This window comes from Armigeres subalbatus, chromosome 3 (genome assembly GCF_024139115.2).
Source record: "Armigeres subalbatus isolate Guangzhou_Male chromosome 3, GZ_Asu_2, whole genome shotgun sequence".
NCBI classification, from domain to species: domain Eukaryota; kingdom Metazoa; phylum Arthropoda; class Insecta; order Diptera; family Culicidae; genus Armigeres; species Armigeres subalbatus.
The window spans coordinates 133,793,117-133,820,411 of NC_085141.1; the positions used below are offsets into that span (position 1 = coordinate 133,793,117).

A 27,295-nucleotide genomic window follows, 5' to 3' on the forward strand; every position below is an offset into this window, starting at 1 on the left:
TGCAAGAAATCAATGTTTCTGCCAGCACTACCGGACGACCTATGGTTATCGAAGGGCAAAACCCATTTTCCTTCTTGTCGGATTTTTTTCTTTGTGAAATGATTCAGGATAGCTCCCATGAGCTCTAAAACCCAATAAGAACAATTATTTTGAAATAACACTCAGTTAAATTATTGGTCTACGTAGTTCGGCAGTGCTGGCAGAATAAACGATTTTTTTTCATATGGTTTGAACACTCAATCTTCGAAACGTTATAACTTTTTTCGTAGACGTTCCAGCAACGTGCTTTCTTCAGCAAAGTTTTTCGGCATCCTTTGGGTTATACTTTAACGCAATGTGCCACTTGGTTTACGTTGAACTGAAACCTCTAATAGCAGAAATGTAAAAATATACGGTCTCCCATACTAATTTCCATACAAACTTCAAACGCGATGCGGAAAGCGAGGAAGCAACCAATCGGTCCCAAATTCGGCACAGTTGTTCAGGACACAGAATGGCTTCGAAAAACCATTGATTTGAAAAAATGACCATGACGCCCCACTCTAATACCTATACACTAGGGGTGGTGGGGGTAAATTGGACACCCTAAGAACTGCTGCTGTTTACCAAGTGGCTATTAAGAAATTGCATTGTTCAATGCAGGTGTTGCGAAGCTTATCTGATTGGTTAACATAGCCTGCTGTGAAAAAAAAAAAAATGAAAAAATATTCAAATATGTTATTTTATTATTAGTTCAAGATAATTCAATTATGTTTTGGGCGGGGTAAAATGGTCAAGCGGTGGGGTAACAATATTGTAAATAAAGCATATAAGTCAATCAAAATATTTTAAACCAAATACATATTCTTAATAATATTCAAAATGTTACATGGCAGGTATAAACCCTTCGTTTTATCACAGACAAGCAGACGTACCGGGCTTGGTCAAAATGACAGGGCGGGATTTTTTTTTCAAAATTCAATTGACCATTGCTCAGTGAAATATTACCAGGTTCCTTTGATTTTTGCATGATTCGGCAGGAAATTCATCTAGTTTTGAAAAACGGGTTAAAAATCATGCTCTTGCCTCAGGAGAAATTTGGGATTATTTGAGGGCATGTCAAAAATGCTAGATTCTGTGCGCCTATATTATTAAAATGGATGAAATGTTGGCCCTTGTTATATTCTTTTACAGAAACTAGAGCTTTTACTTAGTTGATTGACATATGAATATCACAGATCGGATGACAAATATCTGAGATATGGATGTTTCCATGAACGAGGTGCGTTGTATGAAAATATTCGCTCATGAATGTAGAAATTGTACGAAAATGTGTGTGTGGAGGGTGAATGACCAGATCCCCTTTTACTGCACCCCCTGATTGATGATCTTACTGTTAAACGAATCGATTATGGTTGATATTTGAGCTAGTTTATCTCCATTTCTCTATCAGAACATTGCTCACTTTACCCCCAGGCAACATGACCAATTTACCCCCATTGTTACATACATGTTTATCAAACAATACCTAAAATAAGAAAAAAGTTAAAAAAAAACTATCTTCCATCACCCAGTTCCGCTTCATAACAAGCAAAATGAACGATGTGAACGATATTTTGGTTTAGAACTAATAACTCAGAATTTTTATGACTTAAATGCAACAGTGCCAAAATTACATCAAACTAGCATTTTGCGAAGGCGCGCCGAATTTTGCTAAAATCTAGCTGTTAAATAGATATTTCATGATTTGAAATAGCTCAGAGAGCATGCAATGCTTAATTTTTTATGTAGCATGGAAAATAATACGAGAAATCCATGAACAGTGGATAAACAATCCGTTACCCACTTTACCCCGCCTGTTCACTTTACGCCCGCTACCCCTATAAATTGTAGTTTTCAAGATATTTGACAATTATTTATTGCCAAAAAAATCATTTTGATATTACCGCAATATTTTCCTATTCTGTGAATCAATATGGACGAAATTTAGGTATGTTAATATTCAAGTTATATCTGATCTCTGGTTATCGGATCACGGACAACCGAGATCTAGAGCTCCAAAGTTGACATTTTTGTATGAAATACGGCAAGTGGGCACTTCATTATGCCAGCCAGTGTAAATTGCTTCAGAAATTCGTTCTTGGGTCCTTAAAAATGCATTTCGATTTTTTCCAGAAAAAAAAATTAACCCTAAAGGTTTTTTTTGTATTTCAAGTTTTTTTTTCTTTCAAATTATTCTACCAGAAGTTTCTACAAATCATTCACAAGAGACTCTTCAGAAGTTACAATATCAATATTTTTAAAACATTCTTCCTTTCCCTCACAAGATATGTCCGACCAAGGTTCACCGTCATGAATTATGTTTCGTTTTATTCGTCTCAATCAATTCTTTGACTTATTTGAGGTCAACCTTTGGAAAGTACTCATATTTTTTAGGCCTCTAACTATTTTGAAAATCGAAAACCTAAACTGCAAAACAAGAGCTGCATATGTGTACCGTACTAAAACATTGGCCTGATGTTGGTTCAAAATCGGGTGAATGTTAGACCCTTTATATTGTTTGTTTTTTTTTAATGTTTAAAAGAATAGGTTCTTTGAGACCTTAAATACCTAAATTGTTGAATCGAGGAGCGAATAAAAAAATTACAGGAAAGGTGAATTCTGAGACCGATCTTTGTCAAATTTTGAATGTATGTCATCAGTAGATATGGCATATTTAGTCTATTCTACGTCGAAAATTGTAATAGACCGTGACCAGTGAAAACGGTGTGAATTCTTCTAAACTTTCTGTTTAGAATGTTTTCCTACTGGTTTTTAATGCTTCGAATTTTGTTGTAGCTAATTCAAATTATTTTTGGGTACAATTGTGAAGAACTATAGTTCGCCGCAACCCCTCCCTAGATATGTTTTCATCAGAGTTGGTCACTTACTATATTGCCAGCAATTTGAAGTTATCAACAGGGCTTGCAGAAATCACTCTCAATACATAACGAACTAGGATAAAATAGAGGCAAAAACTGTTTGGAATCGTTACAAGCCATGAAAAAAAGTTCATCGAACTTGTATACAAGTGCGAAAAATCAAAATCGGATAAGCAGCCCCCACCGAGAGGTAATGATAAAACGCATTGTTCTCGCTCATTTTGTGTTGGGGACCATATTTGTTTCGCACAGCTGTGTAAAACAAATTGAAATGCATCATCAGCACCAGTGCCCTCGCGTTTGGAGCTAGTGCCCTCCTTCTGACTTGGGATTCAGAATCTTCAGGGTCGTTCATTGTGATTGATAGCTCATTCTCACTACGCTACCGTTCCGTTAAGGGACACTATTAAGAAAACCAAAATGGGCTACTAGCGAAGCTGGATTTTACTCACAATCCGTACTCTAAACCTAACTTCGGAAGTAATGCGCTGTTTCTATTTGGTGATGCGCCATACAGCACACCACTTCCTAAATTAGGTTTAACGTATAGATTAGGAGAAAAATCCAATTTCGCTAGTCGTGTGCCCGGAATGCGAAACAAACGCCAAAAGCAGAGGAAGCATTATTGTTTGGGGCAACTTTCAATTATTAGTTATAAAGTAGAGGCATTGTGACGTCACATCTATAGGGGTACTTGCGCTTTGAGTTGTAGGTTATTGGAATTAGGTGGTCTCGATGACTCCGATGGCCAACGGGCCTAAATTTTTGTTTTCGGCATTTAGTACAACTTCAATGACCGACGTTCCTTCGGTGGAGCCGAATCGCTCATTCGCCGGGTCGGGATCGTTTAGCATCTAAGAAACGGCATAGTTTTCGAGCCCTCATGGCTCAGAAGTGGACGGTCTATCGACGTAGGGCGACGATTGCCTCCGGTTTAGGGTGATACTCATTGTTGTTCAGGAAGATGGCGAAAGATGTTACTTTTAACACATATTGATATAGAGGAGAAGACGGCTTTGGCAGGTTTTGTTCTATTATTGGCAGGGGGGTTTTTGTCGACCGAATTTTATGAAATTTGGCCACAATATTCTTCGATATGCAAAGAATGTTTAGGCCAAATTTGAGCATAATCAGTCATAAAACCCCCCCTGACAATAATAGAACAAAACCTGCCAAAGCCGTCATTCCCCCTAATTGTGATAGAATTTTGTTATGACTAACTGTTCGGGTTGTCACAACATTTTTTTTGCTATATGCGTTATAACAGGACATTAATCTATTTAGAGGCGCATGTTTCGCATAGCAAAAAAAACTTATAAAAAATAAGTTTCTTTTTCTTTCTAAGAGCAAAGAAGATTAAATTTGTAAACCATTGTAAACTCCCTTCGCTTTTTGAGCCCATCTCATTTAATTAACATGCACCGTGACTCATAAGGTGGTAACAGTCAGGTACGTCCAGCCTAATTTTCTTAAAGCAAACAACAAAAACTTTTTTTGATCTGACTCCATACGATTGATATGTGTATCTTGATATGGGGCCCAAACAACACAACAATATTCAAGAAGGGGTCGAACATGCAGTGTTTTTATTGTATAAGGGTCATTGAAATGCAAACTAAAACGTTTAATAAACCCAAGCATATTTCTTGCTTCATACGTAATATGATTATAGTGATCAACAAAAGTTAGCTTGGTATCGAGAATAACTCCTAAATCTCTAACCTGATTGTATCGTTCAACAGTTTTTTTTCGCCTAGAGTTGTTAATTCAAACCCTGTAGGTTTGAACATCGTTTAAATTAAAAAGTGTTCAAATGTCATTTAGCACGTGGGTTGGATAAAAGAAAAATTTCGACAAAATATTTCGAATTGCGCGAATGTTATGTGTTGGTCGTAACACGGTTCATCGTACACTCAATCCCGTAAAGAAGGAATTGTAGGGACAAGCAAGTTTGAAATTTAAAATATAAAGAAGAATCCAATTCATCTTTCATAATCCATTGGATCTAAGTAAAGATCTTATTGTTTAATCCAATAATTTTTAATAGAAAATGTAGATCGAAACGTAATAATATAAATGTAATGTATTGAAAATAAAGACGTTAGCAACGAAGTTACAAGATGAAACATTCTCGGATTGAAAATCTTGTTGATGAAGATTAAAAAAAAAATGCGTTAGCAACCGGGTTTTCTTTTCACTAAAGCATTTAATACTTAATGAGTTTGAAGTAAACGGTTTCGATAATAACTCATCAGCACCGAGTACTTAGGCTAAAAGAAAACATTATGAAAATAGAATTGCATTTAAACAAATTAAAATTTGTAATTAATGGAAAACAAAAAGTATTTTATTATTTTGTTCATTCCATTATGAAATGTGTGATGTACTAGTATCACGTTTTTAAAACACTCTGAATTTTAGAGTCGTATAACAGAGAGACTGATAGAAACAGCATAAGTAATCAATAAGTCGTATATCTCGCAGATCGCCATATAGTAATACTTTAATTCATATAAGTTTTAAAATAGCAATATATTGCCCCATATGGCAGCAGCGTAATATAGTGGTATTGGCTTTCTGTGTGCAATTTACGCAAGTCAAAAAAAAACTTTCAATGGAAATTGAAGATATTATGTTATATAAAATTAAAATAGTTTACCTCGCATGCTGAAATTTAACCTTAGAAAGGAGTTTAAAAAAAATGATCTCACCAAAACAGCTAACTGGAAGACTTCTTAGGATCAGTGATGAAGACTTGTAAATGTCCATCGATGAATATTGCACGGTGGCCAATTGAACGTGAACCCAAGAATCGTGCAACGATCAGTTTCTGCACTTCCATGAAGATGACTCTGCTGACTCCTTTAACTCTTGACACACACGGATTAGCTGGAACGTCTTGCTGCACTGCGATGCCGGTCATTGGTAAAACTTTGCATCGCTACTCTTTGATTTAGCTACCTTACTTGTTCTCAGCACTTACATGCGGGAAAATCACTTTAGTTTTCTACGTAAATGAATAAAATTAAATTTTAACGTGTCTAAATTATTTTTTGGTAGAGAAACAAATTTGACTTATGAAAATATCAAGATGTGGAAGAGAATTTCTTTGGAAAGCTTTTTCAAGGGACCATCACAGTAACCCAAGTATTGTATAATTGTATAATTTGCTTCCATTAGTCGACATCGAAACATGGAGGTTTGACTGTAACGCTACGTAAAATGGTTGTTCAAACCGAGAAATCAATGTTTCTGCCAGCACTACCGGGCAGTCTATGGTTGTTAGAGGGCAAAACCCTTCTTCCTTCTTGTCCGGATTTTAACATTGAAAAATGATTCCGAATAACTCCAATTAGCTCCCTAACCATGTAAAATCAATCATTTTAATATAACACTTAGTTAAATCATTGGTCCACGTAGTTCGGCAGTGCTTGCAGAATAATCGATATTTTGCATATGGTTTGAACAATCAGACCTTGAAGAGTTACAACTTTTTTGCGGACATCTCAGCAACGTACCTTCTTCAGCAATGTTCTTCGTCATTCTTTGGGTTATACTTTAACGCAGTGTGCCTTTTGATTTACGATTTACTGAAACCTCTAGGAGTAAACATGCTAAAATGTACGTTTTCCCATACTAATTCCCATACAAACTTCAACCGCGATCCGGAAAGCGCCAATCGGCCCAAATTCTGCACAGTTATTTGAGACCCTAAATGATTTCGAAAAACCACTGATTTGAAAAAAATATCATGATGCCCCACTTTCTTTAACCCGTTGTTTTCTATTGAAAATTGACCCGAGTGATCGCTATAAAAAAAATTAAAATAAATGTGGATTGGTCGAAATAATGGAATCTATCTCCCCAAAGTACTATTTCGAACTTTATTATGCTCTTTTCTCATTACACGTTCTAATGCACAAGAAAAGCACTATTGCCGTTTGTTGGATTAACAAGGTTTTTTTTAATATCAATTGTATTTGGAATGAATTTCTCCACGTTTTATTTTATTCTGTTATGCGTGATGACTATGGGTACAAACCGCAATACATTAACGAACAACACTGTTTTGAATTTTATTATTCTTGTTTTCACTTTCGGATATATTTATGTGCACAGTACATACGCAAAACTTCTCAAACATGATTTTCAACCTCGTCAGAGTCGTACCACCATCGTGAGAAATTGTAGAAAATAGATCAAGGTTGTCTGTTACTGCTGTCTGTCCTATTTACAAGCAGATCGATATGATGAATTACTTTTAGGCAGCTTAATGTTTCTGTTGTGAAATCACCCATAATTTGGTTTCTGTTGAATTGAGTCTTCCAAGCTGATATAATTATGATTTTGGAACTGTTAATTGATTGCCTGATGAAATTAATTGAGCTTGTTGATGGCAATAAATCTACTGTCCGGGTAAGATGCTGTGAAAAGTTAAACTATCAGAGAAAAAACACTCCATGACATCATTAACACCGAACATTTCTCGAAGATCACAACAGGGATTCAATCATCGTAAATGGACCCTTCAATTGTGATGTCTTACAAACTGTGCGAGACGCAGGTGATGAATGGGTAACATGTGCTGTAAGGTGCAAGCAAAGCAAACCCACATACAAATCTACGATTTGTGATGTAGGCACATTTGAACCACGTGCCGCAGCCGCTGAATATGTGGGCAGCAAGTTTTGTAAACAACGGGGAACGTGAATTTACATGCCGATGTACCACCCGTCCTTTCCATGTGTCTGTTGGCTGTTGCATGTATGATAATAATACGATGCGCAAAAGGAGTGTTGCTTGCATCGGGATTTGTTTGGTAAACAAATAGCATCATTGCCAAGTTTGAAGATCACTGTTTGCTTGGTTTTTCCGTTTAGAATACATACAAAAAACGAATCGCGGATCGGGGCACATGTGTCCATAGAAGGGATATGACGCATACCTACGTCAAAGTCTGTTCAGTATGAATATTTGACCTGGATTTCGTTTTCGACGATTTTGTTTAGTTGAAATAACCTATTTATGATACAGCCACCTCCTATACACTATTTTTTTGACGTGATCAGAGATTTACTCTAGTTATTTTATGTTGAGGTAACATTGCTAAGAGATGTGATTCACATTTTTATCATACGAAATACACAGCATTTAAGTTCATTCGTACGACAAATAGTAATAATAAAAGCTTTTAAGTGGATTGTCTTCACTTGTCAAAAGATAAGTTAGTTCTTCTCAGTGTTGTAAAATGTCATTTGCATTTGTATAATTTTCCCAGAACTTTTTCCAGAAGGTAGCTCTCAATTCATGATGTATGACGAACTTATAGCGCTTAAATGTGCCTACAACTTTGTCTAACAAGACATTGCTGTAAATATGTAATCTGGGGCGTGGGAGGCAAAATGTCATTCAAATGACATTATGTCAAATGACACGTGACATTTTGGAGAGTTTTCACTCTCCAGCCTAAGATGTTATATTTAGAGCAATGTACCCTTGAACAAAAATATAGCCCTACTCAAGCGTCATGAGTACATCTAAAATTATGCAATAAATTTGGTTTCTAAAGAAAGTTATGATCAAATTAGTCAAATGACATGCAGATGACATTTTACAAGCCTGGTTCTTCTCCTTCTTCTATGGGTCTACACTACATTCCCACTAGAATTTGGTATTCTATTCAACTTAATATTCTATTAGTATTTCCTCTGTTATCAATTGAATACTTTTTTATGCCCACAATTCTACGCCTTTGCATTTTATTCCACCGCTTAATTGTAACTTTGCAGATACGTATTGCAACCTCAACTGTAAGGCCACGTAAGGCCGTCTTAATAGTCTTGTACTTAACTCGAGTCGAGTCAAGTACGAGACACTGAAGGCGGCCTTGCTGTTGAAGTTGAAATACGTATCAGTAAAGTGACATTCAATACTATAATAACACGGAGACCCAATAAGTATTTTAGTTTCACTTTTAAAGTAAAACTATAGCCTTTCGATACAACTTTGTTGTATGAGAAAGGCAACAACAGATAAAATAATAGAAATATGAATATTGCCACATTGAGAAAATGTGGGAACCCTACATCAAAGTGAAGAGAGAAGCTAGGCCGATCGAGTTGGCATGATACTGTTGATACCGCTAGAATCGGAACACTGTGGTGGGCCGGTCATGTAGCCAGAATGTCAGACCATGAAACGATGAAAATGGTTCCCGATGGCGATCCTAAAATAATTTGCCGTCCCGTCTGTAGACTGCGTGGCTAACGACACGCAGCTACTCAGACTAAGTAGAATGGAGACAACTTCAATGTACTGCACACGTCACTTCGACCATAGCTTGATAACAAACAAACAACATGCACAGGTTATTTTGAGAATACGTTTAATGTCTTCAACCTTTTCAACTAAATGCAGCTGTGACACATTCAAACTGTTTTCTATACATTCTAAGCGAAACGTTGCTCGTTATCAAATGTTTACAATGGCGCCTCGTGTGCATTAAAATACCGCCGTTGATGTGCGCACAATCTTGTTGTGAAGTAGCAGCTTAACTCCCTTATCCGCCGAATACAAATAACAACAAACCAATGTAGAGAGAGATAGCGTATTGATCATACTGAGCGTGTGATGGACACGTCAATTTATAAATCTCGATCGTCCAGTGCAACCCGTTGACCGATTGTTATTTCGCAATCACTGCAATCTCACGACATCAACAAATAAATCCAACGTTCTGTTTTTCTTTTCGCTGATTACCACTGTCATTCCACACATAATTGTAACATGTTATCTTCCTATAAAAATACGAGTCCGAAGCTAAAAGTGTTTCGCTAATTCCAGGGGTGGTTAAGCAAATTGCCTTATTATGTTGGGTATCTGATGAATTAATAATTTTCAAGTAGGATTATAATACCACGCTCAAAACACGAAGTTGTGATATGGTTCTCGACATATTGTAGAAATAATATAACAATAGGTGAATAGCAAATTACTACAAGGTAGGCTAAACATAGTATCAAGCAACTGAAGGACACTTTTTCATTAAATGCTAAGTTAATATGAGTTTATTTTTTAAAGATACATAATACAATTATGCGTTGAAACGCTACGATTCGTGATACGTACGTTCGTTCCCCGATCGTTAAGCTTTACTTCAATTGATTGGTCATCGATCAAAATAAAAACGTTCCGTGGATGATTAACAATTTTCCATAAAAAGGATAAAGCGTAAGAATTTATCGTAGAAAAGTATGATATGTCGAAGAAAACATTCTGTTATTTTATGGGACATTTATGTAGTCGTTGCAGGCATCCTATTTTATTTACCGACATTTTTTTGTAAGTTTAAATAGTGATCAACATGTATTGTTCAGGGCGGTACTTTATGTGTCAGATGTCCATGTTATTCATCACAGCAGCCCAATTTTAATACTTGAGAACTAGCTTGAGAACAAGTAAACCGAAACAATAAATTTGGCATTCAAGGCACCGACCTTGCAAAATACAGGTTACTATGGGGCCGTACACTAATTACGTAAGCACTTATAGGGGGAGGGGGGTCTCCCATTTTCTTACGTTCCATATAAATAAAAAAATATTTGTATGGGAAAAATCTTACATGGGGGGAGGTGATTTGATAAGGTTGTTTATGTTTGTTAGGTTCCTTATTTATAAGAATCAATTTACAGCTGATTCGCGAAAAGGTTAGCAGTAACAATAAACTTACAGTATAAATTTACCTAAACCAACCTGAACCGTGACGCACCGAAATTCGCATACCGAAGCAGTTTGATGTTCAGTTTAATTTCGGACACTCCGATGATGTTCAATTGAATGACCGCTGTTTTTAATAAGACAATCGAAAAATGCTGAACGCACTACAAAACGTGGAGAAATTTGGCTGTGCGTTTCAGAAGTTTGTATAGAGGATTTCAAAAACTACACTGGAAGTTGGATATCTGAGACTTAACATAGACACATTTAACACATTTGCCGCTGCCGTCGATTCATAAATGTCTTATCATATTGTTATTTTATTGTATGAACATTCATATGTAGTATACAGGAATATAGATTGTTATTTATAAAATAATTAAATTTGAATACTATCAATTCAATTATAAATCATGTGGTGGATGGATGTTGGTCCCACACGGTATATCTGAGTACAACAGTCGCGAAGCAAGGGAAAAATGCGCAAGCAGTGCAAAATCAACTTCGTCATCAGTCGCTAGTAGGCGCCAGGGTTCAAATTTTGTTTTACAGTACAGAAGTATCCTCTTATCTAGAGGTGATTGTTTTATTTCAGGGGCAATGTGCTTATGACGCAAGGGCTTATAGGAAGAGGGGGAGGACGGGTCGGAGTCTTTTTACGCTTCATATAAAAACAATGTTAACATTTCAAGAACAAAAACTCAAAAAAGGTTATATAAAAAATATGATAAAAGCCATGATTTCACTTTCTTTCCAAGTCTTACGGCACGAGACTCTCACACAGCAGCAAACAAACAGTCTTTGGAAGAAGAAAAAAAAATGACAAAATGTACTGTACAAATTTCAAACTGTCGGTTTGTTCGGTGCATGAAACCACCCACTGAACCGGGAAGACAGAAAAAGCGTGAAAAAGACAGGAAATTGAGGTCACCGTAAAAACGCGGGCAAAACCGGGAATTTAGAACATGTACCGGGAAAAAAATTCGTCAAGTTAAATTCAAAATTTCAAAAAAACTTTTTGAAGAAGTTTGTATAAAGGGAAATATTTACTCTTTAATGTTATTACTCAGTCACTGTCACAGTCTAACTGAATTACTTGATTTTAGTACATGGTGTGTGCGAGGTACAAAAATTAAGTAGATTTTTTTCCCAAATCCAATTTGCGGCCCACAAAAAGTGCAAAACTTTTTAAAACTTACGTTTGTATACATCAAAGGGTTATCGCGATCGGTTCCGCCCACAAGCATGTACTTTGTCTTTGGCGGATTCACCACCAGTCCAACTTTTGTTGCTTCGCGTTTCAGGCGGGTGTACAGTTCTGCCACCTTTGCAACAATTGTTCGGCCAACAATTTCCATGCCATCCGCAAAACAAATAAATTGACTGGATCTGCTGAAAATCATACCCCGGCTGTTACGCCCGGCTCTCCGCATGACACCTTCTAGCGCAATGTTGAACAACAGGCACGAAAGTCCATCACCTTGTCTTAGTCCCCGGCGCGATTCGAACCAACTGGAGTGTTCGCCCGAAATCTTCACACAGTTTTGCACACCATCCACCATTGTTTTGATCAGTCTGGTAAGCTTCCCAGGGAAGCTGTTCTCGTCCATAATTTTCCATAGCTATACGCGGTCTATACTGCCGCCTTGAAATCAACGAACAGATGATACGTTGGGACCTGGTATTCGGGGCATTTTTGAAGAATTTGGGTACAGTAAAGATCTGGTCCGTTGTCGAGCGGCCGTCAACGAAGCCGGCTTGATAACTTCCCACGAACTCATTCACTAATGGTGACAGACGACGGAAGATGATCTGGGATATCACTTTGTAGGCGGCATTAAGGATGGTGATCGCTCGAAAGTTTTCACACTCCAGCTTGTCGCCTTTCTTGTAGATGGGGCATATACCCCATATAACGGGGTTTACTACCCGATCTTCCCTAAGGTTGCTCGTATCCCGGCCAGCGCCGGTAAGTGGGTAAGAGGCTAAGGACCGTGGGGTCTATTTTATTCCTTCAGGTACGCGAAGTATCAATGGTACGCTTTCTCCAGCATTTGCCGTGACCACGCAACCAATCGATCCCATATTTTGCACAGTTGATCTCACTTGGACGAAGTTTTCGTTTTTCCATACTACTGCGCCCACTCTAATATTGATAGAAGAAGAGGTGCTCAAGCAGCAACCAGCGGGTGATAGATACCGTGTACCGCTGAAATCGATGTACGCAGTAACCTCCATATCTCAATGAACGCAGTGGTTCTACGCCCCAACAAAAAAACCGCCAAAGTCAGGTAACTATCGAGAGGTAAATATTCATAATTATCTACCTATCGATGAGCTGCCTGTTTTCATCGTCCTAATCTACCTTGACGGGTAGATACTTTGAGACAATGCAGTGGTAGATCACCACAGGAGTATGGCACAACTTGCAGAATCTGGTCTGCCCTCTGAACTTCCGTCAACCTACAGAAGTCGTGAAAATCAGCAGGAACGGTGAAGACAACGCTGTCATAATGCGATCCCCTATAATATACAGATATTTTTCAAGTCGTGGTGAAATCATGGGAGTACTCTCTTGAACGGCCAGTACGTTTATCCCAGAAAACCAGGCTGACATTGAATAGCTCGCAAGCCACAGATAAGCAGTTCCAGATAACGCTGGGTAGACATCTTTACGTGTTGTGTTACGGGGTAAGATCTACCACAGTTACATTGCCAGCTACAGGCAAATCCTGACCCAACGAATACCTTCCTCATTATCAAACTCCGTGGTACTTATGAGGGTGTCGTTAAGTTGGTGGCCTCTCGTTAAGTAAGTACCACAGGAGTAGTAGTCCTCATGCTTTTGTTATTTTTATTTAAGACTGGAATCAAGGACCACTCCCCTCTTGATTTTTGATAGCATTCTAGATAAGGATCTCAAAAGTAAAACATGAGTATCGCTAGTGTCCAATCTACGAATTACACCGTGACAATGCTAATACTAATACAAAACTAATTGAAAATGCCGCGTCTGAAGGGTGATATTTTACCCTGAACAACAGAAGTTGTATTCAATATGAAATTGAACCATTAATCGTTAAGCACATGAATTAGAGATCGCGAGTTAGTCCGCCTTCTCCAGACAGCGCGAATAATAATTTGCTATCACTTGTGAAACTGTTGGGCTGTAAATGCCGCGAATGCGAATACATCAGATCGAGATCGCGGGATGGTTTTTCCTGCTTCGGACAGCAGGAATAATAGTTGGAACAAGTGCGAATGCACTTCGTATTGCACAGTTTGAATGAAAACGTCGCAAATGCGGGAAGTTTTTGCTACGGATAACAGAAATATTATTTCTTGTGTGCTAGAACGTGTTACGGTTTGATGAGCTGTCATGGTCATATTGCTTGCTTCAGGCAAATCCTGACCCAACGATTACCCACCCCAACTTCCAACTCTGTGATACTTATGAGGGTGTCCTTGGGTTCTCTTAAGTAGGTATCACATCAACGATTCCTTCCTCTCCTTAGTTACGGTGAAGGAGAGCTTGGCCAGGAGTAGTAATCTTCATGCTTTTGTTATGCTCGTCTTAGAAAGGAATCAAGGGCTCCTCCCACCCTTGGTTTCGGAAAGCATTCTAGATAGAAATTTCAAAAGAAAAACCACTAGTGTCCAATCTACGAATTACACCGTAACAATGCTAATGCTAAATGCTAATATTATTCTAGTTTTAACCACAACTTATGCTATATCCATCACAAATTTACGGATTTAAACCGTCCTTCAAATCCCGGAATATCTCCAGAATTCCATGGTCCTAGTCCATGGACATACCAAGAAACTACGTTGAATTTCTAGTTCAGGCATTCCTAACCTGTCAAAATCGGATGATATTTGACATAGTCACAACTTGTGACTATGTCAAATATCATCCGATTTTGACAGGTTAGGAATGCCTGAAATAGAAATTCAACGTAGTTTCTTGGTATGTCCATGGACTAGGACCATGGAATTCTGGAGATATTATATATCTGTTATCAGCAAATTAGGGTATAATTGGATGTGTTGTGACTCACAACACATCCAATTATACCCTAATTTGCCGATAACAGTTATTTAGAGTATCCTATGTTGAGTATGCATGTTGCATGTTGATTCACAGTAACACAGAATTCAGTGGGCCTTTGTTGGATGAAACAACATGTATAAACGGAAAAAAGGAACTTGTTGTGTCAAGTAAGCTATGTAAGTAGCGAATTCAACCATGATCGCGACTAAGCTATGTAGTTGAAACTGAGTTTAGAAGGTGTCGGTTTCATTGCAGCTGACGGCGCCAGTCAGGTCCCATTACAGATGGGCCCTCACACCGGTCTAAAATTGTGTGAATCAGTTTGACAGAAACGCCAACAATGCCGCCGGCCGCTACTGTGGATCGCAACCGGTGTTTGCAAACGTTGAATAGGTCATCCGTCTGGTCGGCTGCCTTCTGTGCATGTAGTGATTTTAAACATCATCCCTCGAGACATCAGCAGCAGTGCTGTTGTTGTCACCGTTGGCGCTGGCTATGGCACCGTCTCGCAGCCCCATTACTATGATCTAACCGACTGCATCCGTCTGGTTCTATTTTGGGACTACCACCGCCGCCGATTTAAGTGCCGTTGTTTTTTTTTCGTATTTTTGCTGTAGAGGCCATACTGTACAAATACAACAAAGATCGAGATATTTATGGCTTAACTAAATTGAAAGATCTTTTCTGGGTGAGGTTTCGATACGAACAACAGATACTGAAACTAGGAATACGAGGACATGATCGGAAGGGAAAGTCGAATCATAAAATTAAATTGATCGCACCAAACAAAACCATTCCTGACAGAGACCAGCTGCTTCCACTGCTTCTACGTAGAATATTTACCTATGTAGACTGATAGGAACTCGCGAAGTATTAGCGCTAAGGTAATATATTTGAAAACGTACGCATTTTTGTGAGTTTATGACAATTAAGCCACGAGAAAACTTTCATTTATGAGCAGCACCTCGTATTTCCGTTCCTAATTTTGAATTTTTCGCACTAAACAGATTAAGGCTATAATTCCACTCCAAAAATATTTTTTGATAACAGATTCATAGCAACATGATTCATATATAGCGATCGACGCAGCTCAAAATGCTGGGCAGAAGTCTATCACTTCACTACTGTCGGTATGAGTGTAGTGTGCAATGACCGTTTCAAGTGCAACAAGCTTCATTCGACAAGGACAAGGAGCTTTCTTGTGTAACAATATTATTTTTGTTCTCAAATGACTAAAGTCACTTAACATTTTCAAATTGTTTTAGTGAAAACTTGTGGCAAACCATTACCCTCACCTGAAGGGCAGATATTGAACTTATCCTTTATTTTCAATTAGTATCTAACCAATAACCCATTTCAGATACTGAATTCCTAAATGTGATCTATGGTGTTTCCTCTACAACTTTGTCTAGCAGTACATTGTTCGGTGTTTAAAATTTTCAGCGTGAAACGCTACTATCACTGAATATACTTAATGATAATGAGTATAGTCATTTTAAGTAGGGTAAGACACCCAGAAATCGCCCTCACCACAGTTTTCGCCCATCAATTTTAAAATCTTCATTTCTCGAAAACTAATTGGAACAGTTGAAGTTCTAATTATTATAATCTATACAATTTATAATCCATACAATTATCAAACAATTATAATAAAAGCGATTTCTGGGTGTCTTACTTAATCCATGCATTTATAATCCATACAATTATCAAACAATTAGAATAAAACTTGAACTTAAGCTTAAGCTTTCAACAACTAGTTTCTGAGAAATGAAGATTTTAAAATTGGTGGGCGTAAACTGGGGTGAGGGCGATTTCTGGGTGTCTTACCATATACATTAGGGTGGCTCAAAAAACACTTTTTCAAATTTTTTGATGGGCCGCCCTCTTTTTCGGTTCTATTTGATGCCCTGATGCTCTGGACAAAATTTCAGCCAAACCGGTCAACGTTTGGGCAGTGCTAAACTCGTTTGAAGTTTATATGGAAAAACGTATGCAGAAATATCCAAAAACAGTGATTTGCAGTTAGACGGTACAATTTACGATCAAGAACCATGATACTCATTCAGATCTTGTAGAATTAAATACAGTAAGGTTATGCTGAAAACCGCGAGAAGATTAGAGTTTTTTAGGCAAAGATATTAGCATTTTACTGGAGTGTTGTAGGGGTGAATTTATTTCTTTTCAAAGGTAAAAGAAACGAAATTTGCTCAAACCCCACTTCAGAGAAATGCTAATAACTTAGCCGGGCAAACTCTAATCTTCTCGCGGTTTTCTGCATAGCATTCTGTATTAAATTCTTCAAGATCTGAGTGAGTATCATAGTTCTTCATCGTAAGTTGTGCCGTCCAACTGCAATTCACTGTTTTGGGATGTTTCTGCATACATTTTTGCATATAAACTTCCAAGGAGTTTAGCACTGCCCAAACGTTGACCGATTTGGCTGAAATTTTGTCCAGAGCATCAGGGCATCAAATAGAACCGAATAAGGGGGCGGCCCATCAAAAAAATTGAAAAAAGTTTTTCCCATACTAATTTGAGCCACCCTAATATACATATTGGCATATTTCGTATATTATTTTTGAGTTGCGCATATTATCCAGCACCATTCATTGTAGATATAAACACACAGCTTAAAAATAAATCTATGCTGAAGACTTTCCTGGACCTATTGTGTATCATCATCCTCATTATATAAACAAAAAATGGTAATTTCGAGGTGACAATGTCCCAGTTATTGATGTAATGTAACATTAACATTATATGTCTCCCCTGTCACAAGACGAGTTGTGTCGAGATTACAGAAATATAATAAGAAAATTATTTTGAGCTTTTTAGTGGAATGTTTTCATTCCACACTTAAGTGGTGGAATTCAATGGGATTGTATAAACTTGTCTCATGACAGCTGAAAACATTCCACTAAAAAGCTCAAAATAATTTTCTTATTATATTTCTGTAATCTCGAAAAATGTTCACTCGTGGCCATGATTTGTCTTGTTTACTCGTAAAAATGCGGTTCATTTCCCGTTTTGTGTAGACATGTCGACGCTGAATGATGTGGCCCCAAAACTCCAATCCAAAACACAAATCTCCCAAACTATGTCTATACATGGTTGGAAAACCTTGGTTGATTAATTGACTTTGCTCTTCCTCTTGTGCCTCCTTTATCACGGGAATAAGTTATTAACGATCGCTCAGGGTACACCTTTCCCATTGATATGGCATTCATGTCTGGTTGTCTCGTCAATAACTTGCTGAATGGGAATCACATAGAAGAGCCGCGTCTGGTTTGGCTTTGTATTTGCCAACCGCTTACGTACTAATCCGGTTTCATTCAACACTTCTCTTCATTCGCGTCAAACGATGATTTAATAAACAATATTCAATATTTGCTTTACAGATTCGAAAAACAACAACAATAACAACCGGGACACAGTGAGTCTGCGACGGTAGCAAGCAGCAGAAATATCGCCGACCGTTGATTGAAACGAAAGGAGAGAAGTTCAAGTTAGTCCTCATCGCACTCGCAAATGGTAGCGTTTGTTTCTTAGATCGGTGAAAGTGCACAAGTGTACACGCGAGGGCTTTGAATTAACACGATATTTAAGTCGTCATCGTCGGAAACGATACGACCTAATAAATCCGACATACCTCTAAACTGTGACTTTTCCAACAACAAGGGCTAACTAGAGAGTGACTTGCACCTAAGTACTACACAACCAGATATTAGATCATTATGTCTACAACGGACAACATCCAACCACCGGCTGTGCCGGTTACACAGCCTGCACGTGTCATCCAGCCGTCAGCAGCGTTGATCGTGAAAGAAGGCTGGCTGTACAAGCGAGGCGAACACATCAAAAATTGGCGCTCACGCTACTTCATTCTACGTGACGACGGAACATTAGTGGGGTACAAAAATCGACCGGATGCATCGTTCCAAGCAGAACCATCGAACAACTTCACCGTACGCGGTTGTCAAATCATGTCCGTCGATAGACCGCGGCCATTTACTTTCATCATCCGTGGCCTACAGTGGACCACCGTAATCGAGCGTATGTTCCATGTGGAAGAAGAGCGCGAACGTCAGGAATGGGTAGAGGCGATTCGCAGCGTTGCCAATCGACTGACGGAAGCGGAAGCCTACCAGGGATCCCAATCGAACGAGGATGTGGAGATGGCATCTATTGCCGAGGACGAATTGTTGACTGAAAAGTTCTCAGTGCAAGGCACGTCAACTGGCAAAATCAGTGGCAGAAAGAAAGTGGTAAGTACCTACCTCAAACTTATTTATCATTTGTCTTTGAAGCATTTTTCAGAACCCAATTTCAACAGAACCAACCAACCAATCTAAAATGCAGCGTCTGACACTTAAAAAAAAAGCAAATTGAACATTTACTTTTTTATATTTTTGATAGAAAGTCTGTTGTTATTAAATCAAAGTTAGGACTAGTGTTTGAATATTTTTCCCAAGGTTAAGAAATCCACACAACTCTACACTCTAAAAAATCATCACGTCATATTCACGTGAAAAATCACGTAACTGATCTGTCTTGAACAAACGACGATTGTTACGTGATGTTAGTAATGTTCACCTGAAATTCACGTAACTTGTACTAAAAATCATGGTGAATATGTTTGTATGTACTCGTAAACAATTTAAGTGAGATTGTGTTCGTGTGATTGCAGCTTCGGCATTTGCGGAAAACAGCATTGTAAACAAACTTCACGTCAGATTTACCTGAAAACAAATATGGTTCTCATCCACCATACTTTTCACGTGAGATTGACTTGACACTCACGTACGAATGAATGACACATAACCTAAACATATTTAGGCTTCGCAGAAGTATGCAATATTTCAGGTGCAACTAGGCGGGGATTTTGAAAAAAATATCAACGGAAGTCGGATGAAGTTTATAAGATTCGTAGTGATATGGAAGAAGATGAAGCTACATGAAGATAGAAATTACAGTTTTTCGATAGCGTTAATTTGAAATGTTATTCCAGATTTTAGTCTTCCAAGAGTGGACTACTTTTTGAATGATTTTACAGCGGAAATAGCAGCAATTTCCGAGAAAGAATAGTTTCATCATTTCTCAACAAATCTGATAAATTCCATTCGATATTCGTCAGTAACTTTGATTTGTTCTCCAACAGTGTTTTAGCGATAATTTCGAAGCGTAATGGCCGAATGACAGCATTCTCTGTCTAAATAATAACATCGTTCTGATAAAAACAACGTTCTGCATCAAATGCATTTCAACACATCAACATGCGTAGAGGTCTCCGTTTAACGGCTGCGGGCGTCACTAACTTATTTTGTATTCATTAAAAAAAAACATTTTTGCGATATATTTCAAACCATGTAGTGGTTGCCTGATTTCATGTAGCTTTCACTAAAAGTTCACGTAACCGGTACGTAGAATTCACGTAAGGTTCACCTGATCAAACACGTAACTACTTTCAAACTTTACGTCATTAGTACTGGAAAATCCAGTCAGATTCACCGGATAAATCACGTAACTAAACGAAGCTAAACTTTGTTCAGGTTGCATGTCATTCAGGTCACTCTTACGTGAAAAGTATGGTGGATGAGAACCACATTTGTTTTCAGGTAAATATGACGTGAAGATTTTTCAGAGTGTACCTTTTAAAGCTGCAGCTTCCGACTTCTCCGCTACAATGGGTCGAAGTTCTGCTAAACTGGACAAAAAAAATATTTTGTTCTTTTTTTTGTATTACTTTATTTAAGTAATTTTATAATTACTTAGTTCTTTACTGACTTTTACAACTTTCTTTGAAGCATGGTATCAAGCCATTAGACCGAACGGCCGAGTAAGAAGTAATTTTTTCTTCTTCCTCCATCCTTCTTTTTTCTTCTTTCTTGTCGCTCCTTTTTTCCTTCTTCCTGAATTTTTCTTCCTTCTTATTTCATGTTTTACCTTTCTCGTATACTAATTATACGAAAAGGCTATAGGACCGCTCCAAAAACGAACTTTTTGTAGAAGGAGCTCGGAGACCCTTAGTGTTATATACCAATCGACTCAGCTCAACGAATTGAGGTGATGGCTGTATGTGTGTATGCATGTGTATGTATGTATGTGTGTGTGTATGTGTACAAATAGTGTATTTTTTCTGCTGTAATGCATTGCAATGAACGCTAATAAATGATACATGATGGATATAATAAAATCTCTCTCCCTAAAGTGCTATTTTGACATATCTAATGTCACTTGTCATAAGACGAGTTTATACCATCCCATTGAATTCCACCACTTAATTGTATCTTGACAGATACGTATTTCGACCTCAACAGTAAGGCCGTCTTCAGTGTCTCGTACTTGACTCGACTTAGTCGTGTTCGGAATCGTTTCTTCTCGATTGCTTCATGGCAGGATTATTAAAAACATACTAAGAGACCGGCGTATTCTGATCGTCCCTTTTGGATTTGTTCTTTGAGAGCATCGAAAAATTGCTCCAAGATAAATCGGCTTCATATAGAGTGCAGAGCTCACGGCAGAGTAGTTCCACAGAATCTATGACAAAAGGTCGAAGGACAACAGGTCGAATGCTCAAAATGTCGAAGGGACAAAAAGTCGAAAGGACAAAATGTGGAAAGGGCAAAAGGTCGAAATTATAAAATTGGTTAAAATTGAAAAGCCATAGTCTTGAGAACAATATAAAGCAAAACTTTTAGCCAAATAGGGGAGAGATTAGGTCATGTTTTCAACGACTTAAAATGTCTTTATAATGGAATTAATGTATCTGAACAGAAAGAAACCGTAGTATAAGATACCTTTATAAGCCCAATATTAACATGAACCCACAACCTCTTATTTTTACTTGCATAAGAATCTAACAATTTCGCATATGTCCAGGTCTTATACAGAAAATCTAACATCCACCGGTTGGGTGTACCACCAATATTCAATGTGTATGCACAACCATGATTAGAAACCGTTAAGGGCGCTCACTGTCCTGAAACACTTATGCAAGCTCCTTCTTGTAGTGTACCATAAGAGATGTGTTTTCGTTGGTTTTGTACAAAATACAACAGCACGCGTGTTTGAGTGTTAATTAACATTATTTTGTGTACTATTGAATCACCGAATAATATGCAAATAATTGTGTTATGTACAGTTTTGGATGAAAAGGCCATTCCAATTGTACATGTTTTTGTGTTAATATTAAAGTTAAAGTCAATAACGACGTCACTTTAAATTAAAACCAATAAATAACATCCACATCCAACAAAATTTGACACTCATTGCTACAAAAGACTGATAATTTTCTCATTGGCGTAACTACGGGGGGCTAATTTTTGACGTAGGGTAACGTCCTTTGCGAAGATAGTAATTCTGCATATTCAAATTTGAGACCTTCACGAAAAGTACCGATTTTCAAGATTTTGGTATCAATCAATCGACGAACTCTTTAAGATTTTCCCCAACTATTAAAAACTATGGATTAGAATGCGCTGGCCGTCGCCGAAAATAGCTATACTCAAGAGAAATATCCACGCAATGCTCAGACTATTGTTTCTCTTCTATCAGTGATTAGCAAAGCGATTTGTGGAAAGAAAATCTGTTCTTTTGACGTAGGACTACGTCTGTGTTTTCTATATTGGGGTACACTTTACGATTGCGAAAATCGGGGACCGTCACGAAAATATGATAGACTTTAAACTATTAAGACTTTAAACGGCTGAGAGTTTCTCGATGGATTTTCAATTTTTCTGGACCATTCGAGCAAGGATGAGTCAACGCTTCTTTGTATTTATAAGAAAATACTATTTTTAAACTATTTATTATCGATAATTGATAAAAAGTTCAGAAATAAGTAAACTAACCAATCACGTACATGCATCACTAGCACAGACATCAAAAATCAATCACTTGCGGGTTTGGATCTAATCCTCAGTTTGAACAAGATTTTACACAGAGCGGACGCATCAAAGCGATCGCAGCGGAGTGGACACAGCATCACGGAGGTGCTAATAACATTTTCAAAGAAAATCCATCGTATTGGTGGTGGTGCTCGATGTGTTGCTGCAGATCATTCAACCTCAACGAACCAGCATTTCATATGAAGCAAGGGTTGACCATAAAAATAGTACTGTGGCGATCCCGCACCGCCAGTGCCGATGCTGAAAATTTATTACAAATTGTGGTGTCAGTTAGTTGGAAAGGAGCATTGTGAAAAGAAAATTGGTTCTTCTCAGGACCAATATTTTATGAAAAGAAAGAGTTAATTGCGAAAATGGACTGTTTTGGTGGCATCGGGTTTGGCGTGGTAGCTTGGTTGCAATTAAGTGGTGGAATTCAATGGGATGGTATAAACTCGTCTTATGACAAGTGAAGACATTCCACTAAAAAGCTCAAAATAATTTTCTTATCATATCTAATGTGTTTTTCGTATTTCATTTTATAACGCACGAGAAAGGCATCACCATCGCTAGGTGGATTAATCTGGGTTTTTTCATTACACCCAGGTTTTTTTTTTACACGGTTTGGTTTTAGTCGTTTAAGACCTTCAGCGTCAATGAAACAATGAGTTAACCCCACGAAAAAAATCACAAAAAATCGAAGAAAATTCAGGTGGTATTTAAAAAGCTGTGAAAGTTTGGGTTAACCGAGAAATTAATGACTTCCAACCGTGTAAAGGCTCCTTTCATCTACCATCATTCTTCTTTCTTTTTATTTCTTCTTTCTTTAGTTTTCCTTCTGCAATGTTGCTTTTTCTTTTTTCTTCTGTCTTACATTATCCTTCTCTTTTCATTTTTTTTTTGTCTTTATTTAAGAGACTTGCAGCCCGAGGCTGGCTCGTCTCCGATTCTCTTTTCAATCTTTTTTATTATTCCTCATTTCTTCTTACTTACTCATCTTGAATAAGATCAGGATGTATAGCTATAATAGAAATATGTAATCAAATCCAAAATAATTCTCTGGTTAAGGTCAGGCTGGCTTATCGCTGAAACATGAAGGTGGTAGAGAAGATGGATGCCAAAATATTGGCAGATGCAAAAATGTTTTTTCGCCCAACGGATTCTTCAATTTATTTGTGGTTAACTCTAGACTTGGACCAACATTTGAAAAGGGTGTAACAGCAAACAAAACATTATTTTCCCGGTTCCTCGTCTACACACAGGCAAAGCACTGAAAAGAATAACTTTGGGTTGTTACACCCAATTTTTAAATTGTTAGAGCGAAATCAGCAATGATTCGAATTGTTCTGTACGCCGTACGCCGACGCCGGTCAAGGTGTCGGCGGCGCGCCATACGCCGGTTGGCTCCACGCCGCCGAATTTCGTATTTCACGCCGATGTTTGGTTAACACAAAAATCACATTATGCAATGCGTTTGCATCTGCCGAACCCAGGCAACCTATCAAGCATTAATTAAATAGCTATTATACCTTTAGCAAATTTGTTTACTTTTATCCCTGTCACTTTAACTCGCATTGGCGTGTTACATGTTAGGTCATCCAAAAACTTCTTGGCTACAAGTCAATGAGCGTGGCGATTAACTTCTAATCTTATATGTAACTTCATGTGCAATAAACTCATTCTGGTCGCATTGGGTGGTCCACCATCTTTTTAAAGGTTGGAATGTTACATATCTTAATTGGTCCAGTGCTTATACACTCAGTTTTTATTTATACAGCTCGGCAAATTCCACACAGTTGGTAACCCAGCAAAATAAAAACTGATATCCCAGCAAAAATAACGTTTGTTAGCTGGTTTTCGACGAATAATTTGCTGATTTTCAGCAATTTTGACAGAAATCTCGGCAAAAAACACGTTTGCTGGGGCTCGGCTGATCGAATCTCGGTAAAAGTTCAAAAATTGCTGAGATCCCGGAAAAAAAATTAAATGTGTACAAACGCGGCTACAAATTAACAGCATAATGAATGTTGGATATGGATTCCCAGTCTGGTATGATTTTTTTTGCTTCCCTGGGCATGGAGTATCATTGTGTTAGCCTCATGATATGCGAATGCAAAATTGATCTTTTGGCTTCTGGAGCTGGAGCACAACCAACAAATTTCCTTCACTCTTCCTTGTAATTGCTAGAATAGTTTAAAAAAATTGTTTCGATTTATTTCGATAAACAATTTCAAAAGAAATTTCTTGGTTTTCTTGAAATAATTTCCAGGAAGTCCTGGAGGAAGTTCTGAAGGAATATGCGAGGAAAATTCTTAGAGCCTTGAGGAATTTCTGAATTTATCTCTGTTGTAATTTCTGGATGATTTTCTGAAGGAATCTCTGTAGAAAATCATGAAAGAACTCTACGAGGAATGTCCAAAGAAATTGTTTAAGAAATTTAAGTATGTCAGAAATTCCTTTGGGAGATCCTTTGGAAATTGCTCTAGGAATTCGTACGTAGATATCTTAAAATTCGTCCTACAGTTTTGGAAGGAAATTGTGTTGGAAATTCCGAAGGAATTACTAGATTAATTTTCGAGGGAATGGAATGTCTTTTTAAATACCTGGAAAAATTCCAGTGGAATCGTTAAAATAATTTCCGAATGAATTTTGTAGAATTTTTTAAAATTATGTAAATATGTATGTGGTTATACATCACCCTGGCTTGAGTCTTGCTCTGCTTGCGGCTCCACCCAACAGCACAATCGAATTTAATTATCATTCTGCTTTCATTGCACTTCTGTGCGAAGGGCAAGAAACGGAAGTGGCGGACCCGTAGCCAGAGACACTTACGCGAAGCCCGCGGGATAGAGAGAATCTCCTTTCAGCAATGAAATCCAACATATTAATAAATAGATTCGCAATCCTTTTTGAGCTTTCTGAGGGATGGCTTCTTTGAAGATGGGTACGTCGAGTCCATTACAACTGTGGGGAAGTGTACCCATGTAGATGAGTAGAAATTATTAAAAGTATTCCAAAAAAGAATTTCTAAGGGAACTCTTTATGGAATGGTCAGCATGAATCTTATATGAATTTTTGAAGGAATTTCCAGAAGAATTCCTTAAGAAATTTCTAACGGTCCTAAGAAGCTCCGAAGCAATTTCTAGGGAAATTTAAAAGAACAACCTGGTTTCATTTGTGGAGTTTTTTAAATGACTTCTTGAAGAAATTCATGATCGGATTACTGTCGGAGTTTTTAAAGGTATTTTAGAATGAGTTTCTTGATGACTTACCGAATTAACTCCTGAATATTTTTCCTAGGGAATCACTTAAGGCATTTATGAAAAAAAAATCTGTGGAAATTTTCGAAGGAACTCGTGCAGGAAATTCCCAAAGAATTCTTGAGAATATCCGAATATCTGTAATCTCGTTATTTTGGGAGTTGTTCTTGGCATGTAGTCTTGATTCTAGACTGAGCCAAAACTGAGTTTGTTTTACTACTGTCCGGACTTTCGAAGAAATTCCTGGAGAACTATAGGAATTTATGTGTACATACCAATAGCTATTTGTTCGGTAAATCTTCGTAAATTTCTTTCAGAATTCTTTCGGATATTCCTTCAGAAATTCATTTATTTATTTTTATTCTTTATTATAGAGTTGATGTGATACTTATATGACTGAAAGAGCCGATAATAGTCAAACAAAATTTATTATAGAGCTTTTCAGCCCTGGTTCACCTCTTAGAAATTCATTTAAAAATACTGTTAGAAAATCTTCTAACTTTCGGTTCTCTTTCGGTTATTCTTTCAAGAATTGAATCGGAAATTCCTCCAGGAGTTAATTTTTTTCAGAAATTCTTCCAGGTGGTCCTTAGGAAATTCCTTCAATAAACTATACAAAATTCATACAAGAATAATTCCGGAAAAAATTCTCATGTGGAGGAATTTATAAAGGAATTTTCGAAGAAATTTCGAAGTTCTACAGGAATTTCTGGAAGAGTTGCTAAAGGAATTTCCGGAAGAATGTTCGAAGGAATTCCTATAGGAAATTCAGAAAGAATTCCTGGAGAAAGTTCTAAATAAATTCCACAGGGAAATTTCGAAAGAATGCCAAAAATATCTTCTTAGAGTTTCCGAAGAAATTCTTTAAGATATTACTGGAAGAATTTCTATTAGAAATTCCTAAAAGAAATTCTTAAAGGAATTAAAAAAAAACTAAATCAAATTCCGAAGGCTTTCTCCTAAAGGGATTTCTGGATGTATTCCTCAAACAGTGTCCGTAGGTATTCCGATGGAAATTCATGAAGGATTTTCCATGGGTATTTTCTAAAGAATTCTTAACCCTCGAGGACTCGCGCCATTGTAAAAAGTACAACACTACCTAAAAAAGCTCGCTTGTCGTACTCAACGGAGGCGAAACTACATGAGTGATTCAGGACTAAGCGAGTCCTAATTCCTAAAAAAGTTTTCGAATGAATTTCCGAAGAAATTCCCAAAAGATTCTGTAAAGGAATTTCCGAAGCAATCCCTAAAGTAATTTCCAAGGAAATTTCTGAAGGAGCTTTTGATGAAATTTTGGGAAGAATTTCCGAAGCAATACCCGAATAAATTTTCAAGAGAATTCTTGGAGAAAGTTCTGAAGGAATTCATAGGGTAATTCTAAATAAGTTCACCGAATTCTTTTTTCGATTTTTCTGAGGAATATATTGAGGAATTTCCAAACGAATATCTGGATTTATATCTGAAGTACTTTCCACTGAA

At 37.5% G+C, this 27,295-nt stretch overlaps 1 protein-coding gene across 4 annotated transcripts in view; it reads left to right on the top strand.

Moving 5' to 3' along the window:
- Positions 1-27,295, top strand: part of LOC134225986 (RAC serine/threonine-protein kinase) — an 87,296-nt gene that overhangs the window by 38,313 nt on the left and 21,688 nt on the right. For all 4 annotated transcript variants that reach the window (XM_062706468.1, XM_062706466.1, XM_062706469.1 and 1 more), the window contains one exon: positions 18,069-18,935. In XM_062706468.1, coding sequence (XP_062562452.1) covers positions 18,405-18,935 — 531 coding nt within the window. In that variant the 5' untranslated portion in view covers positions 18,069-18,404. The remainder of the gene's footprint in view (positions 1-18,068; positions 18,936-27,295) is intronic.